The sequence below is a fragment of the Manacus vitellinus genome, unplaced genomic scaffold (genome assembly GCF_001715985.3).
Source record: "Manacus vitellinus isolate BGI_N305 unplaced genomic scaffold, ASM171598v3 scaffold_58_pilon, whole genome shotgun sequence".
NCBI classification, from domain to species: domain Eukaryota; kingdom Metazoa; phylum Chordata; class Aves; order Passeriformes; family Pipridae; genus Manacus; species Manacus vitellinus.
Genome location: NW_021940671.1, coordinates 2,263,259 through 2,279,980, shown reverse-complemented (window position 1 = coordinate 2,279,980; position 16,722 = coordinate 2,263,259). Strand labels below are relative to the sequence as shown.

General features: G+C 53.2%; 1 protein-coding gene across 3 annotated transcripts in view; it reads left to right on the top strand.

The window, feature by feature from the left end:
• Positions 1 to 16,321, top strand: part of RBM19 (RNA binding motif protein 19) — a 64,420-nt gene extending 48,099 nt beyond the window's left edge. For 2 of the 3 annotated variants that reach the window (XM_018081988.3, XM_018081986.3), the window contains exons 23-24: positions 6,100 to 6,213; positions 15,951 to 16,321. In XM_018081988.3, the coding sequence (XP_017937477.2) occupies positions 6,100 to 6,191 (92 nt within the window). In that variant the 3' untranslated portion in view covers positions 6,192 to 6,213; positions 15,951 to 16,321. The remainder of the gene's footprint in view (positions 1 to 6,099; positions 6,214 to 15,950) is intronic. The other variant, XM_018081987.3, reaches the window with a different exon arrangement.
• The last annotated feature ends 401 nt before the right edge of the window (positions 16,322 to 16,722 follow it).

The following is a 16,722-nucleotide window of genomic DNA, read 5'->3' as shown; positions in this document are numbered from 1 at the left end:
AGGGCTAAGCTGGAGATCAATGTGCTTCCTCCTGCATCCCCTCCCAGCCTCCCCTCTCCATCACCACATGCCCATGGCCCGGGGGGTTGGCAGGAGCAGTTGTGGGGCTGCACATCACAATCCCTGGTGATGGAAGAGCAGCACGCCTCGGTTATTTAGTGAGCCTGACTCCAGCAGGGTCTGGCCACGTGTTCCTGAAATTGTGTGTGCAGGGCTGGTTATTCCAGGCTGGGGAAGTTGCAGGTTGGTGCTGGAAGGGCTGAGGGTGGGTAAAACCAGAGAGATGTGGAGCAAAGTGCTGGGATCCAGAGGCTGTTCTCTCACGTGGTGCCAAAGAGGTAACTGAAAAGAGCACAATGGTATCCAGGCACGTGTAAGAGCCTGGATGTGCAGGAGGCAGCAGGGAGGGTGGGCACAGCTGGGGGTTGGATGTGCCCACCCAGAACCCAGTGCTGGAGGGGGGACACATCGTGCTTACTCACAGTAACATGAGTCTCCACCTGGGTGGAGAAGGCAGCAGATGTGATGTTTCATGCACCCAGTTTTATCTTCAGCATCACCTTCCCTCCTTTCTCCTCTATTCAGCCCAGGGGGAATTAAATAGTCTTGGATTTGGGGTCGTTGCAAACTCACAGCAGATGCTGGCTGCTGCCTGTGAGCTCTGTCACCTCCCCCAGGTTTCTGTCTGCCTTTTGCTCCAGCCTCCTTCTCTGGGCTCTTCCTCACCGAGCTGGAGACTGGGTGAGCAGCAGGAAGAGCATTTTCACATCCCAAGGGGAATGCAGCCTCGGAGCTGAAGTGGCCCCAGGGGCTCGACTGAAAAGCAGGAGCCAGGTTATCACTCCCCATCTTTAGGGACGGGGAATGGGATGGAAGCAGCAGCCACTGCTGTGCTCCAGTCTCGAGGGGAGAGCAATAACATCCAATGACTCCAGCCCTGGCTGGTGCACAGGCACGTCCTCCACAGCTAATCCTGCAGCAGAGGGACCTACAGGAGCAGATCTCCGTAACAAAGCCAGGCTGGGGCACACAGCGGGCACTGGCCGGTGCCTGGGACCAGGTCTCAGCCTCTCCACACCGCCCTGGCAGGCTGGAGGGTCACAAGTGGGATTTTATTTCCTTGGAAAGTGTCCTTTCCTGATTTCGAGGGGGTTTCTGGCAGCGATGCCCGGTGGCTCCGAGGTGGGGGGGGGAGCTGCACCCTGTCCCTCTTGCTGTGGGGGTGCAGAGTGTGATAGTGATAAAGAGGGGAAAACAGCAGCCACCACCCTGCCTGCAGCCCCCATGGGGATGCTCCTTCACCTTTCCTGCCCGCTGTAGCTGGAGGCTGGTTTTCCCACAGGGAGCACACACAGCATTCCTGCCCTGCCTTGCATCCTCCCTGCCCCTGCAGCCACCACTCAGCTGGGCTGAGACCACACATCTCATTGCACTGGTGATAACAGACCAGGTGCTGTCAACCAGAAACCAAACTCGCTTCTTCCTTCTCATACCCATTTCCCCTACTCTCCTCTCCCCAGGAGCAGCTCAGACATCCCTGTGCTGCTCATGGATGTCCCCCTGAGTTTTTCCCTCCCACCTCAGTGTGGGTGACTTGTGAGGGTCTTTTCACAGCTTTGCAGGCTGCAGTGGCCAGGCCCATCTGGTCTCTTACCTCCAGGTAGGAAGAGACTGAGCTGATAATGGGAAAGAAAAGATAATTTAGAGTCTTCAAGGTTCAGGAAACAGTCAAGACTGAAGTCCCTTGTGTCCTCAGCTGGTCTTTGTCCCCAAAAGTAACCACTGCTGCTGTCTTCAAGTTGCTCTCCAAGCCAAGCCCAGCCAGCAGTGCCTGGGAAGCAGGATGTGGAGGCAGATGCCATGTAAAGGCACAGTGTAGTAGATGAGATAGACCTTATCCCACTGTCCATCTCAGCTTATTCCTTGCTTTCTGCCCTGAACTTCTTTGCAGGGTTGAGCATTGCTGTCTCATGGGGGAGCCTTTGTTTTTTTCCTTTCTCTGCAGGTTTTCTCTGATCCTTTTGGACCTGGAGACCTCCAACACCACAAGCCACCCTTGGTGTTGGAGAAGCTGCTCTTGCCATTTGTATCCAGCTGTGTTGGCTTGCTTTGCCATGGGTACAGGGTGACATGTCACCTCTGTTGCTCCTGGCTTTTTCCTGGTTATTCCATAGAAAAGCAACCAGGGAGCATACCAAGGACTTTGCACATGCCAGAGGAGGTCACAGGACAAAGGACTGAGCCACCCTGATCTTACAGGTGTCTTGAGTAGCAGCAGCCAAAACCCCTTATCCAGCAGCTCCAGTGTCATCCCCATCACCTTTGTCTTAGCAAGGAAACATTCTGGAGTATTTCCAAGTCCAGACCTGGGCTGTGAGAGACGTGTCCTACCACTGACTGCTCTCTGCTACAATTATGCACCTAATTTCTAGACACCATTTACAGAGATTTGGCTTCCAGTTCCAGGTCTCTGCTGTTATTTGTTAAGTTAAAGAGAGGTCTGGGCTCCCAAATCTTTTTTCCATGCAGGCGTTTGCCATGGCAATCAAGCTACTTCTGAGCCATCTTTTCAATAGGTCTAATAGATGCAATAAAATGGAATAGGCTTCCTTCCCATTTTGTGTAGTTTTCAGGTCATTCTTTATGGCTTGTTCTGAGGCTTTGTAATGTTCCACGAGAAAGTGAGGACCTCAGAAGTGGTCACTGACTGCCAGAGGTGGTTTCAGTAATGCTGTCAGGAGTGAAGCCACAGCTGAGCTCTGATGCCTGGGACTGCAGCACTGCACTCCACACTGGCTCTCCTGGCCCCCCAAGAACAGTCTGTAAGAGCTTTGAATCTTTTTACTCATTTCTGAGAGCACCTTCTTTTCACCCTGAGGCAGGAGCATCTTATATTAGTAAACAAAAAGCCACTTTGAGCTTTAATTGCACCCCACTCGTAATTTGGGGGGACCCACTGCTGCAAGGTGTGCAGAGAGCCTGAGAGCTGGGCCAGTGACAGGGGAGGATTTGGTGCTGCTGTGGATAAACTTATCCACTCTAACTTGGTAAGGAGAAGCCAGGGAAAGGTTGGCCAACAGCTGTCCTTGGGGTTTATAATCCAGCTCATAACCTGAAGCAGGGTTGTGGCAGGTGCTACATCAGGGCAGCGAGGGATAACAAACCCTGCCACCCACAGCATCTTGGCTCCTGAGTGGGAAACAAGGAAAACAAGGATCACTGGTGTCCTTGAAACCACCACCCAAACAGTGACAAAGGGACCCCCCTGCCCTGCAGCTGAATTACCAGCCCTGGGGTGAGAGGCAGATCTGGATCCGTGCCCTGCACAGGAAGCAACATTCCAGGGTCGCATCCAGAGCCCCACAACCGTATAACCACAGCCCACCAAAGGTCTGCCAGCAGCTCAAGCCCCCTTTTCCCCCCTGCTTGCCCAGGTTGCTGCTGCAGCTCCAGCCTGGCAAGCCTTGCTGGGGGCAGGTTTGCGAGGGGAGGCGGCGATCCCGCTCTCCCGGGAGCCCGCAGTCCGTGCAGGGAAGGTACTTGCTCCCAATCCAGCTAAATTACTATTGACTTGTGTTCTCTGCGCTTCACAAACATCACACTCAGCCGGCTCCAGCGGGGCCGCCGGTATCCTGCCAGGGCTAACTTGGGAAGCCAGCTGTGCTGGGCCGTTTTTTCCTGCTCTTTCCCATCGATCAAAGAATTAAATTGACAGATGGGGAATTTTGCGCGAGACGCGAGAAAGGGAAGGAATGACTTGTGGGGGATTTTTATTTTTCTTTTTTTTTATGGGAAGGACGGGGTGGAAGGAGGGGAGGGTGAGTGAGGAGGGGGTTGCAGTTGTGAGTGTTTCCAGCGAGGGCCCTGCTCAGCAGAGGCTGTGGGTGGGTGTAAAGCAGAGGAGCCCCACTGCGGCTCATCCTTGTTATTTACAGTTGTTTACTGGAAGTTGGGGGTTTGCAAGGGAAGGCATGTTCCACTCTGGACCTGATCCTCCCTGGCGGGGTGGGAAAAGTCTTCCCTGTCCCCATCACCTTTCGGGTTGCTCCTCCTTTGGCCACAGCCCTCCAGGCTGCTCCTTTTCCCTCACCTCCCAGCCGTTTGGCCTCCCTTTTTTCTCCTTTCTTCTTCTTCTTCTCCATTTTTTTTTTTCTTTTAGAATTTTTTTAAGAGAGCATCTGTAACTAATGCAAACACATGCCGTAGCCGGAGAGTAAAACCCTGCAGGATTAGCGTGGCATCCGCAACCCTGCCACGTTCTAATCCCGTGGTAATCCCCCTCTCGGCCCACCCCCGCCGGCTTTGCCTATTGTTTAAAGGAAGCAAATGGGATCGTTAGCGGGCAAACCTTAACCAGCTTGGAGCAGCAGAACGGAAGTTGAACCAATTCGCTTCCCCACCCTCCTGGGTTTTTGTTGTCCCGTTTTCCTCCCTGTTACACGATGGGAGAATGTTCCCGGTGCTCCCCGTGGCCGAGCTGGTGAATCTGGAGGATGCAGTGGGGGGGCATTTGCCCTGCCAGCCCCCAGCCCGTGCCACTGCAGGTCCTGTGGGTCCAGCACTCTGCTTAGGGATGCTCCCTTTGAATCCAGCATCCCACGTCCTCTCCTCCATGCAACCCCCATCATTGCTTCCATGCAGGCTTTCTGCATGGGACACTTCAGGGTCTGCTGGGGACAGGGTGGCAGGTGCAGGACACACTTCCCTGCAATGGATTTGGGAGCTGAGGCCACGGTTGATGCTGTTTTCAAGCATGAGGGCAGAGTAAAGGCAAGGGAGAACTGCTGAGCTGGCACCTTTCTCCAGGGTGGGTTATCCCTTGTGCCTTTGGGTGATTGAACTGGGAAGAGCTGCTGGAGGGTCTTGGGGGTGGCACCTTGTGGTCCCTCTTGGCTCCCCTGAGCTCAGCAGGGTGGGTGCTGGGAGGGGAGCGGGGTCCATCAGCACCTCTGTCCCCAGCCTGTCCCCACAGCCCCCAGGGGGAAGGGAGGCAGATTCTGGCTCCCTGTCAAAGAATTAATTGAAAAATAAAATCATTAGATGGGAACTCCAGAAATGCAAAATTGTTGGGAGTTGGGGGGAGGTGGAGGGGGGGGGATGTGAGCTTTTGTCAGGTTAATTTCTTCTGTATTGATGTTTTGTGACATTTACTTGTTGTTTATCTCCCGCAGCAGCTGTAATACTAAAAGAAAATGCACAGCTTGTTCCATTTATTTATTTTACACCTTTTCTTTAGTCCTATGGTATGTTTGTTTGTTTGAGAAACCCAGCGAGGCTTTTGATGTCTGAAAGCAGGATTTAAACAGCTGTTCTCCATGTGCTGCTCGCAAGTGAGAGCCGCTGGCTGGGGAGTGAGAGGGGGGAGAGGGGGCTGTGCTGTGGCTCCTGCCAGGAGGGCATTTCTTGCCCACCAGAGAGGGGGGTGTTGGCCTCAGAACAGGGACTAAATGGCTCTGTCACCCCAAAGTGGGGTTGGGATGTTCACTCAGGTGCTGGCAGCCCCCAGGGCTGGCTGTAGCATCCATGGGGAGGGATACACGGTGCTGCACCCCACGGGAGTCTGGGGAGCCAGGGGGTCACAGGGCAGTGCTGTGAGTGTGGGGCAGGAGAAGCAAAGCAGGGACATCCTTGCCCCAGCTGTCTGGGCAGAGCCAGGTGAGAGATGTGGACTGGGCTATAGGAATTGTGTGGTCTCAGCGAGGATGTTGGTGGGTCTGTGTTGGTTGGTGGTGCCTGGGTCACTTTTGCACAAGAGATGGGTGAATTGGGGTGAACAGGAGGGGTTGGCATCACCTCTGAGCCTGTTGGGCTGCTGGGGCTGTTTGCTTTCAGCAAAGCCTGTGAACTAAAGCACAGGTGGAAGGTAGAGAGTCACAGCTCCAGCCATGGTGCCCTGCCAGGACCTGGCTGGGGAGGAGAAGGACGTGATAGTTGAGGGGCTTCACCTGGAAGGGGGATGAGAGGACTGGAGGTATCCTGCTACCTCCAGCCCCCTCATGCCCTCCCAGGTAAATGAGCTGGAGGTGAGCTGTGTGTGAGTCCAGGTTGCAATTTTTGCTTTTCTTCTTCCCTGTTTCGCTGCCACCTGGGCCTGGACAGACTCCCCAAAGAAGAAAAAACGATCAGAAGTTTTGAATGAAATCCTGGAGCACCTGGAAGAGGAGGAGAACAACAAAGATGAGGACATGTAACAGCTGCCTGGTGTCTGGTGAGGTGGGTACCAGGGCAGTGGGGCACAGCTGGCCCTAAAGGTCAGAATGTCTTGGGCTGCCACAGGGTTGTCAGTGCCAGGCAGAGGAGAAGGTGGAACTGCAAAGGCTCAGCAGCCTCCAAGCAGGGGTCCTACCCTCTGCCCCTCCTCCCTGTCACCCCACAGACTCGTGGCCATGGTCTCAGGGGGTACAGCCCAGATTTGGGCTGGGGTTAGGCTCCATGTAGAAGTGAGTGCACACACTGCATGTGTCCCTGTGTGCTCCCTTGTGTGTTTGCTTCCCTACAAGGGAAGGCAGCAGAATTGCTGCTGCAGCAGAAATCGCTGTCGAGGCATGAATTGGCCCTCCCTGTGGCTGGGGGAGAACAGATGGGCTGCCAAGAAATAAAAATGCCTGTTTGGAAACCAACCTGCAGCTGCCACCTTGAAACAGAGGGTTTGGCAAAGGCCTTTTTCCTGCTATCACCCAGGACTTTCCTGGTTCGCTCCCTCCAAGGGCACCCTGCTCCCCAAGGGCTGGTTCATGCTGTCTCCAGTCCTGGCTGACATTACTCTTCCTTGGCATGTGTCTTCTTGGACATCTTGAGGCTGCAGAGTGTGAGGTGGCAGAGGTTGGCAGGAGGGAACCAGAATTAAATGTGCAGTCCTGCCAGCCCCCCACCTCCTTTTGAGACCACCGAGCACACCCTGGGTAGGTTCAAGAGAGCTGAGACAGGCTCATGGATCTGCTTTGCCTGTGTTTGTGACCATGGTGGAGACCCTGGATTGCTGGTAGGAAACCTGTTCACCGACCACAGCGTCTGGAGAACACCAGGAGGGCTCCTAGGTCCCTTTGAGCTGCACCCTGTTCCCCTTTTCCCATCCACTGATGGACTGGCTGCCCACCTCCACTATGGGGAAACCTCATCCTGGGCTGAGAAACTCATGCAGGGCCAACAGAGAGAAGTGCATCATGTTGGCAATGTACCCACAGGGAGGTGGCTTGGGGCACTGGGCTGACAAATCCCCCATGCTGGGGACAAAGTCCCTGTGGTGTCTCCTCCAGCAGCACTGTGTTTGCTCAACACCACAGAGGGAATGATTTTACCATGTCCAACTCCTGTTTTTCCAGCCTCAGAAATGACTCCTGTTCCTAAATCTCACCTAAGCAGCCCAGGGGTCTCCTGGTTTGTGGGGTGCTGTCAGACCTGTGTGCTGAGTGGGAGCAGGGGCTGTTCTCTGTGTATCCACCCCGGGAAGCCGCCCCACACTCGCAGGTGTCTGTTTGTGTGTGATACACATCACTCTGTGTGTGTGTGTGTGAGAGAGATGCACATCACTCTGTGTGTGTGAGAGATGCACATCACTGTCTGTGTGTGTGTGTGTGTGAGATGCACATCACTCTGTGTCTATGTGTGTGTGAGATGCACATCACTCTGTGTCTGTGTGTGTGTGAGATGCACATCACTGTGTGTGTGAGATGCACATCACTCTGTGTGTGTGTGTGTGTGTGTGTGATGCACATCACTCTGTGTGTGTGTGTGTGTGTATGTGAGATGCACATCACTGTGTATATGTGTGTGATGCACATCAATCTGTCTGTGTGTGTGTGTGTGTGTGAGATGCACATCACTGTGTATGTGTGTGTGTGAGAGATGCACATCACTGTGTGTGTGTGTGAGATGCACCTCACTCTGTCTGTGTGTGTGTGTGTGTATGTGAGATGCACATCACTCTCTGTGTGTGATGCACATCACTCTGTGTGTGAGATGCACATCACTGTGTGTGTGTGTGTGAGATGCACATCACTCTGTGTGTGTGTGTGTGTGTGTGTGTGTATGTGAGATGCACATCACTCTCTGTGTGTGATGCACATCACTCTGTGTGTGTGTGTATGTGAGATGCACATCACTCTGTGTGTGAGATGCACATCACTGTGTGTGTGTGTGTGTGTGTGTGTGTGTGTGTATGTGAGATGCACCTCACTCTGTGTGTGTGTGTGTTAGATGCACATTACTGCCAGAGAGGCTGTTTTCCTCTCAGCAATCTCTGCCTGTTGCTGCGAGGTGGTGCCCAATACACCAAGCAGTGGGGTGCTCATAACCTTACTTATTACCAGACTTTTGTTCAGCTCACACCACCGCTGGCTGCCTGAACCGCGGGCCCATCTGGCCCTGGAGCCAACCAATAACCCCATTAACCCACTGGAGCCAACCAATAACCCATTAACCCACGTGCCTTCCCGGGGCTGCCACTGGCACTGGGCACGAGCACAGCCCCGGGGCCCTCCTGATGAAAGGGAAGGTGCTTAGGTGACCACGGGAATAATCCAGGTTGGGTTAAACAACTGCCTGCTTCGTGCAGTGCCTCTGCAGGAAGTGCTGGGCCTTCCAGATAATGTTTGTCCCCTCGGAGCAGCTCTGATTTAAGGATCCCTCCAGGTGTACCTGCTGTTAACACCTTCTCCAGCCCGAGTGTGGAGCTGGGGAGGGATTGAGGAGGGGAAGGACATGCAGTGTTGCTCAGAGGCCAGGCAAGCCCTGTGCTCACAGATGTGTCCTGTCCCAGTTCTTCTGGGGCACAAATGTGACCTTGCCAGTTTTTCTCCCAAAACCCATCCTCCCACGGGGCCTGGGGGTTGGCACTGGTGGGCTTGAGGCTCCCTGGCTCTTCCTGCAGTCCCAGGAGGAGGCTGAGCACTCTTGCTCAGTGACCAGAGCTGTGACACCCCGTGCTGGTCCCCCAAGTTGTGCTGCAGTTCCAGAGCCCTGCTACTGCCACTGAGGGGCTTCCCAGACCCCAACTCCAGACATTCCTGCTGTTGAGGCCTGGGGGTGCTGGCTCAGGGGACAGATTCCCACAAAATTCAGGGATACCCCTTTGAGATCCCTGCAGAGCTGCAGTGTAAAACCCTCAGCCCTTATGGCAGCTCTAGTGCATCCGCCCTGCCCTTTGCAGGTGGGTAAACTGAGGTACAGGTGTAGAAGCAGGGCTGTCAAAGGAGGTGTCAGTGTGTCACCTGCAGTGGTGACATGTTTTTCCCCCCCTTTTTTTTTGCTTAGCAATGATGAGTGACATTCCCATCCCCACTCCCTCTGCGTCTCCCCACTGCCTTTGCCTCCTGACCATCACCAGTCCCAGCAGCTCTGCACTGGGTGATCACTGCAGGGAAACTTTCCCCTTAGCTAAATTAGATTTAAATTTAGCAGGGATGTTTTTACATCCTGGGTGTGAAGGACCAACCAGCAGCCAACAGCCAGCACAGGGGATAGAGGAGCCAGGCAGGGTCCCTTCCAGGCACGTGTATCACCCAGCACATGATTTAAGCGAAGCTTTGCAGTGTTGCAGGTTGGGCTTGGATTTTCCTGGGGGGGTTTTTTCCTGATTTTTTTGAGGTTTGGGTTTTTTTGGTTTTTTTTTTTTTGTTTGTTTTTTCTTTTTTTTTCCTCTCTTTCCCTTCATTGTCTTTTGTGGCAGGGCAGGTTTCTTGCTGAGTGTCTCTGAGGTCTGCAGCGGCGACGAAAAGGATTAGCGCAAGCAGAGCATGTAGGCTTTAGAGAACAGAGCAGAGTTTGGTTTCAACATCTAATTCAATTTGTTCTGCCGAGATTGAAATATGAAATGGTTGCCAGTCAAACGTTCAAAGGGGGAGGAGGGAGGAAAGAAGAGAGGGAGCCTTCTCAAATTTAAATTTTAATGAAAATTAATTTAACCCTTTGATATGTTTTAAAACATGTTATTTCCCGGGCTGGAAACGGGCTGGAAAACATTCATGAGGGTTTCTTTTTTTTTTTTTCCCCCGTACCTTCAATCGTAATGAAGATTTTCTTTTTCCCTTAATGATACTTATCTTGTTGAGCAGTTTGACACTGGTTAATTTTTCAGGCAATTTGGTATCAAGGAAATCTGTTTGATGTGAGCGGAGGGGGGCTGTGTATGTGTATACAGATATATATGTGCCTGGACATTAATTATGAAAGTGCTGATCACAGCTCTGAAGAACTGTTTGAGTTAATTCCTGCTCCACCAGCAAAGACTTCTTTGTTACGTATTGAGAATCCCACACATGGCACCCCTAAAATTACAGCGGGTTTACCGGGAATTTTGGGAAAACGAGCATATACCTGCTAATTACCCTGAATTAAAATGATTGCCTAAGTAGGTCTGCAGGAAATTCATCACTCCCCGCTGCCTGGGTTTTTTTTTTTTCCTCTGATCTGGAACAATCATAATGATAAAATAATACAAACTCTCTTAACTGTCCACGTAGTTAAAGCTGAGAAACAGCCTCCCACTGGTCCTTAACCTCGACCAGGCTTCTCCGGCTCAACACCGTCACAATGCACTTGTTTTCTTTGGGAGGGATAATAGTTTCTTTCAGCAATAACTGTTATTCAGAAAGGTTGTATCTGTACCAAATGATTGCACACTGATTGTTGTAATGAGGCTGTGAGGGGCTGTAGCCCTGGTCCCCTCGCTTTCCGGGCTCTTGGCACCCCAGGGTCGGTGTCACCGTGTGTGCCGGTCACCCCTCGGCTGCCCTGTGCTCCCTGGGGAGAGCTGGCCACTTGGGGATGTTCACCTGCTCTGGGTGTCCTTTTTGGGATGGGTGTGTTTACCCAGGCTGTGCTAATGGCAGAGGGGATGAGCAGCTCCAAGCCCATCATCACCCCTTGCTCTGCAGACAAGAGCTGGGGTGCAGCCACCCTAAGATGGGGTCAGGGAGTCTCTCTGGGATCGTGCTCAGCACATGCTCTTCCCATTGGAGAGCTGAAACCAGTAGTTTACACTCAGTCCTGTCTTCTGGGACCCTGGGATACGATGCAGTGTCCCCATGGGGTCTGCAGATCCCAGGTTGGAGCTGGTGGGCTTCTGGCAGGCTGTGACATCTTCATCCAGGGTGAGACCCCAGCGAGCTGGACAACAGCAGGAGCTGTGACAGCTGTGGCTGTTCCCCAGGCACTCTCCATATCCCCTTCCCCAGGGCCAGCTCTGGAATTGGATTAGGATATTATTCAAATGCAGCCTTTTTACTGAATGAGAGGGTTAACTGGTTTTAATGTAGAACCAGCTCTCCTTCATTGCTGCCTGTTGCCAGAGGCCTGTGTGGGCTGTTATCTACTTACAGGGACAGCAGGCAAGGCAAGGCAGAGAGGATATCCAAGGGGCCTGGCTTTGCTGGGCACTGCCAGCCCCTCTGCTTGCAGGGCTGAGACAGCATGTCTCTGCTGAGCCAGGCTGTGCCACAGTGCCCTCTTTGATTGCTCAAAGTGACTCCCTGCCTTTGGAAAACTCCTGACCACGATCTGTGGTGTTTTTTCTCCCTGTTCCACGGGAGGAGGGGGCAGGAGAGTCAGAGCAGGCAGGGAGCATCCTGCTCTGTGAGCTCTTGGTGGTTTCTTTTCATCACCATTGCACTGCTCCTGCCTACAGGTCACAAATTTCAGCTCTTCTCATCCCTCTAGTCCCATCTTGCCTTTGCAAAGTCTTTCTCCTGGGTGTCCTCCCCGGAGTGGAGCTCTGGGAAGTGCTGAAGGGCCAAGCAAGGCTGTCTCCTTGCAGAAAACACTGGAGATGCCATTCACCAGCCCTTTGCCAGGGCTGCACAGGCTTGCATCCCCCTGTGTCATGCCTGCTGTTTTCCAGCCAGGAACTCTGGAATCTCCAGCATTTTCTCAGCCTGTTTGTCAACAGCCATCCCCTTCTCCCCAGCAACTTTACCAGCTTTTCTTGCCTGCTCACAGAGGCAGTGAGTGTGGTGTCTGTGCATGTTTGCAGTTGTCTTGAGCAAGATGTGGCAGGGAACACGCTGGAAGGGTTTAGGCTTGGGAAACAAACAGTGCTTTGGTGGCTACTCCTTTGAGAGGGAAGAAGCAGTGTGGTCAGGGGAGACCTTTTTGCTCTCCACAGCTACCTGACAGGAGGTTGTGGTGAGGTGGGGGTCTCTTCTCCCAGGCAAATAAGTGATAGGACAAAAAGAAATGGCCTGAGGAGCTGTGCCAGGGGAGGTTCAGGTTGCACATCAGGAAGAATTTGGTGGTCAGGCACTGGAAGGGGCTCCCCATCCCTGGGGGTGTTCAAGGAATGACTGGACGAAGCACTCAGTGCTCTGGGCTGGGTGACAAGGTGGTGTTTGGTCAAAGGTTGGACTCGATGATCTTGGAGGTCTTTTCCAACCTCAGTGATTCTGTGATTCTATAAAGGCAAGCTGCTGCTGGTGGAGCAAAGCTCTCCCACAGAGACCTTCCCTCGCTGCCTCAGTTTCTCCATTTGCAAAGGCTGTTACTGAGATGCTGGAGGGAGATTTGGGGAGCACGAGCTCCTCCTTGATACTGCAACACACCTGGACCTTACCCTGGGTCACACCATGGCCAGTGCTCGACACCACCACCTCCAGCTTCCACCACCACCTCCAGCTTCCACCACCACCTTCCTCCCCAGGAAACACAGCAGGAGAACGAGGAGGCAGCATGCAGTTCTCCTTTCTCCAGAGCATGGCTCCGTGTGACTGAGACACGCTGCCTCCTGTTTTCCCTAAATATATGCATTGGAGAGGGAGAGAAATCGCATGGCCGGGCTTGAGATTTCAGACTTCGCCATTCATGAATAATAATCAGGCTCAGTAATTCACAGTAAATAGGTATCCAAATTGGCTAATAAGGGAAGCTTTCACCCCAAACTGGAGCTAGGAAGAGAGGCAGAGAGAACATGAGCAGAGTTGGCTGAGGCGCTGTGTGCGCGGTGTGACCTGAATCGGTGAAACGCGGGAAGCGGTGCCAGCGCGGGAGTGGGGAGAAGGACCCTGGAGAAGGGATGGTATCCCACCTCCCCTGCTGTGGGGCAGCTGTGGCCAGGCTCAGGCATGCAGGAGCAGGATCCCTACGTTCCACAGTCCATAATTAGCGCTGTGTAATTAGGCTTGGCTCTCTCTCCCAGCCCCAGGACCGCGCTGGGCTGCTGAGCGTGAGTGTGTGGGCAGGGAGGGTATGAAGGCAGTGTCACCACATCCCCACATGTGACATCCCCAGCTCAGGGCTTAGCAAAGCTGCTGGGACAAGGGGAATGAGAGTAGGACAGTAGTAGGGAGGTCTGCAGCATGAGTCAGGAGAGGTGATCTGGGGGCAAAAAAGGTTTTCTTCGTGTTCATGCAACTAAAATTTGGGTTTTGCTTTGCTGGTGGTTAATTTTCTCCTGTGAGAGCTAATGAGGCAGTGGTGGGAGCTGCATTCAGGTGCAGTGAGGTGGCCTGTGGGTCTTCATCTGCTGGCAACAGGCTCTGACAGGGAGGAGATGGTACCCCACAGGCACCTCCTGCTCACAGAGAACAGCTCTCAAATGCCCAATACCAGACAGAGCAGCAGAGATGGGCACTTGGGAAGTCACAGAGTCCTTCCCTGCTGCTTCCCAACAAATATTCCTCTAGCAGCTTCTTAAGGTGATGCTAGATCAAGTGAAGATAAAGAAAAACATGGAAAAGCCTCTCTGCAGACTGGTTCAGGCTATTTAAATAGGTTGGGTAGAAGCTGGAGGTGCAGCTGCTGAGTAGTTGGAGGAAGGCTGCCCCTCTGAGGGCTGGCTGCTACCAGGCAGTGTTTTGCAGCTGCTAAATGACTTTTTAAATTGAGGAGGAACCTACAGCCACGTTTACAGTCCCCTCAGCTCCCTTATATAGGGCAGCACAATGGCTGGAGAGCACCACTTGGTTCTGTTACCAGACAGCACAGTCCTGCTGTCCCACAGCAAGGAGTGGCTATGGATTCCAATAAACCACAGCAGCTCTGACCAAAGGTGATTTCCCTCCTGCCCTTCTGCTCCCCTTCCCCACCTCTCCCTTCCCTGTGCCACTGGACTGAGGACACTCACAAAATTTAGCCCTCTGGGAGGCACGGAGCAAACAAACCTTTAGGGGTTTTTTCCCTGTGACTTGGCTTATTTAAGTGTATTGGAGAGTGGGTTTGGGGTGTGCAGTGTTTTTCCTTGGGGTCTGACAGATGCTGTTGATGTCCCAGCAGCTGCAGCACCTTAGAGCTGATGGCTGGAGCCTCCCTGTCCTTTCCCTGCAGCTCAAACCATCCCTCATGGCCCAAAACCGTAGGTGGGATTTAGCAGGTGTAATGAGGACAGCTTTATAAGCCACAAGAGATGGAGAGAAATGTGTGCTCCTGCCTCTCCCACGTTCAGTGACCTAAAATCTTCTTTGGACTGAAGTGTAGCCTGTGTTTGCAGTCATCCTGCTGGTGCTGGTGGGGCTGGAGAAGTGCTTGGGTGCTGCCCTCAGTCCATCCAAAGGTTTTCTGCTTCATCAGCTTAGAAATCAGACCACAAAAGGCAAGAATCTCTTCACGAGAGTTCGGGCTCTGGACAGCCATTCCATTCCCTTTCAGAGACCACCCTGCCCCAAAAACCTGGCAGCAAAGCCCAGGCTTAACCTCAGGCTCATCCCTCCTGCTGAGCCTTGAGCCCTGCCAGAGCCTTCATGCCTGGCAGGGCCAGGGATCTCTCCTGGTGTTCTGGGTAAAGCTTTAATTTTGCATTTTGTGGTCTGGTTTCTAAGCTGATGAAGTAGAAATCCTTTTAATTTCTTTTCTCCCCCAGATTCCAGGTGGGTGTGAGGGACAAGCTGCCACCGTGGGCTCAACCCAAAGCGGGACACCCCTCCAGCTGCTCCCCCATCCCAGGGCTGGGAGCATCCTGCTGGGGTCTAAATTAACCCAGGTTATTTCAGCAGAGCCAAGGCAGGCAGAGACAACCCATGTGGGGCTGCTGGTGGCTCTAGAGGCTCCATGACACTCGATGGGGAGGTAGAAACAGGCAGATTGCAGACAGGAGCTGTTTTAATTTCATCTTCAGATGAATTCAGCCCAGTGTGTCAGCCTGGGCTGAGCAAGCCCTGGGAAACAGGAGGATGGACTGTCCCAGGAGCAATTTTAACCACGTGTCAGACAAACTGATACAGGGCTGCAGAGGCATCACACCGAGGGGGGGGGTGTCACAGTTCATTCTACCCCCCCAGCAGGATAAATGGGACAGGCACATCCAGGTAGCTGCAAACCGGAGCAGGAGCTCCTCCCGCCAGTGATTTGGGCTGAAAAATGAAAACTAAGAAGTTTCTTTTTTTAATTTTAGAACTAAAAAAAGCAGATCACCCCACTCTCGTGTTTCAGCTGGGGGTCTGGAGCCCCGTGTGGCAGTGGGAGGGGGCGGCGGGGGCCACGGCAGGCAGGAGCCTTGGACTTCGTTAGGATTCAGCCCTTAGATCTCTCCTTTCTCTCTGATGGCTGAGTGTGATTGACACTTACAAATTACCCAGCCAAAAGTGTCGAGTCTTTGACCCCTGAGTAACATCTTTGGCAAGCCTGAGATTTGCCAGCATTTTGTCATCTAATTACTACAAATCCCTTGAAAATTCACTGGCTGGTGAATTTTTAATGCGGGACAATTTCAATGTGATGCATCGCCCAGATGGGCACGCGCGCGCCTGCTCCTTCCCTCTCCCCCCGCCGCCGCTTCTCCTTCCCTTTCTTCTCCTCCTTCTCTCCTTGCTTTGCTCCACTTCCTCCCCCCATCCCGTTTCTTACCTCCCTCCTGCCTCTGTGCATTCACTGTCTCATCCCTTCCTGGGCTCTCCATCCCGCTGGATGTGCCCGGGATGGAGCCGGGCACTTGGTGTCCCCCCAGCCTGGCTCAGGTCCCCCTCGCTGTCTCGCCGGTGGTGACAGGGAGGTGCTACATGGGATTAATTCTCTTTCCATCTTCTCAGGTCTCTGGCTGATGGATGGAGCAGGAGAAGCCTCCGTGAGGACTCGGCAGCCAGCACACTTGTTGCCAGTGCCGTCCACTCACCCTGTGAACCCCAGGGCTGATTTATGCCATGGGTCCAGCTCTCGGTGTTCCCAGCCTTTTAAACAGACCTTAAATCCAGAGCGGGAGGAAAAAACCCTTGTCTGCCAGCAGCTCCTGCCCGAGCATCACTTCTTAAATCCAGGCAGGGATGTGATTCCCTTCATCTCAGAAGCCGCCCAACCTGGTGGAAGAGGAACTTGGGGCGATGGACACTTCCCTGCTGACCCCAGGGACTCGGGAACCCGCTTTTAGCCTCTGAACTAAACCACAGTTTCTGTACATTGAAAACCACACGTGTATTTTAAGTCTTCCACACGGAATCACGTCTGGGGTTTGTTTGGGTTGGTTTGTTTAATACCATCTTTGCCACAGGCAGGTAGTTCTGTTGGGCTGATGGGGAGATAAGCGTGTTTTGGGAGGGAGGCCTGGGGTTTGCCGCGCTGGGCTTTGTGCCTGTGTCATTTCTGTCCCTGCTCTCAGGCAGTCGCCTCCCATCTCTCCCTTCCCAGCTTTCAAAGGGAAAGAGGCTTTGCTTTTCAACCAGGGTACCGCTTTACATATGTAGGCAGCTGATAAAGTATTTTCACTTCGCCCCTTTCCCCTCTGGGAATCGCTGTCTTACGGCAAAACTGTTTTGTCTGACAAGGGCTGCAACAGATTACACATGTTGGCTGCAAACATGGGGCCTT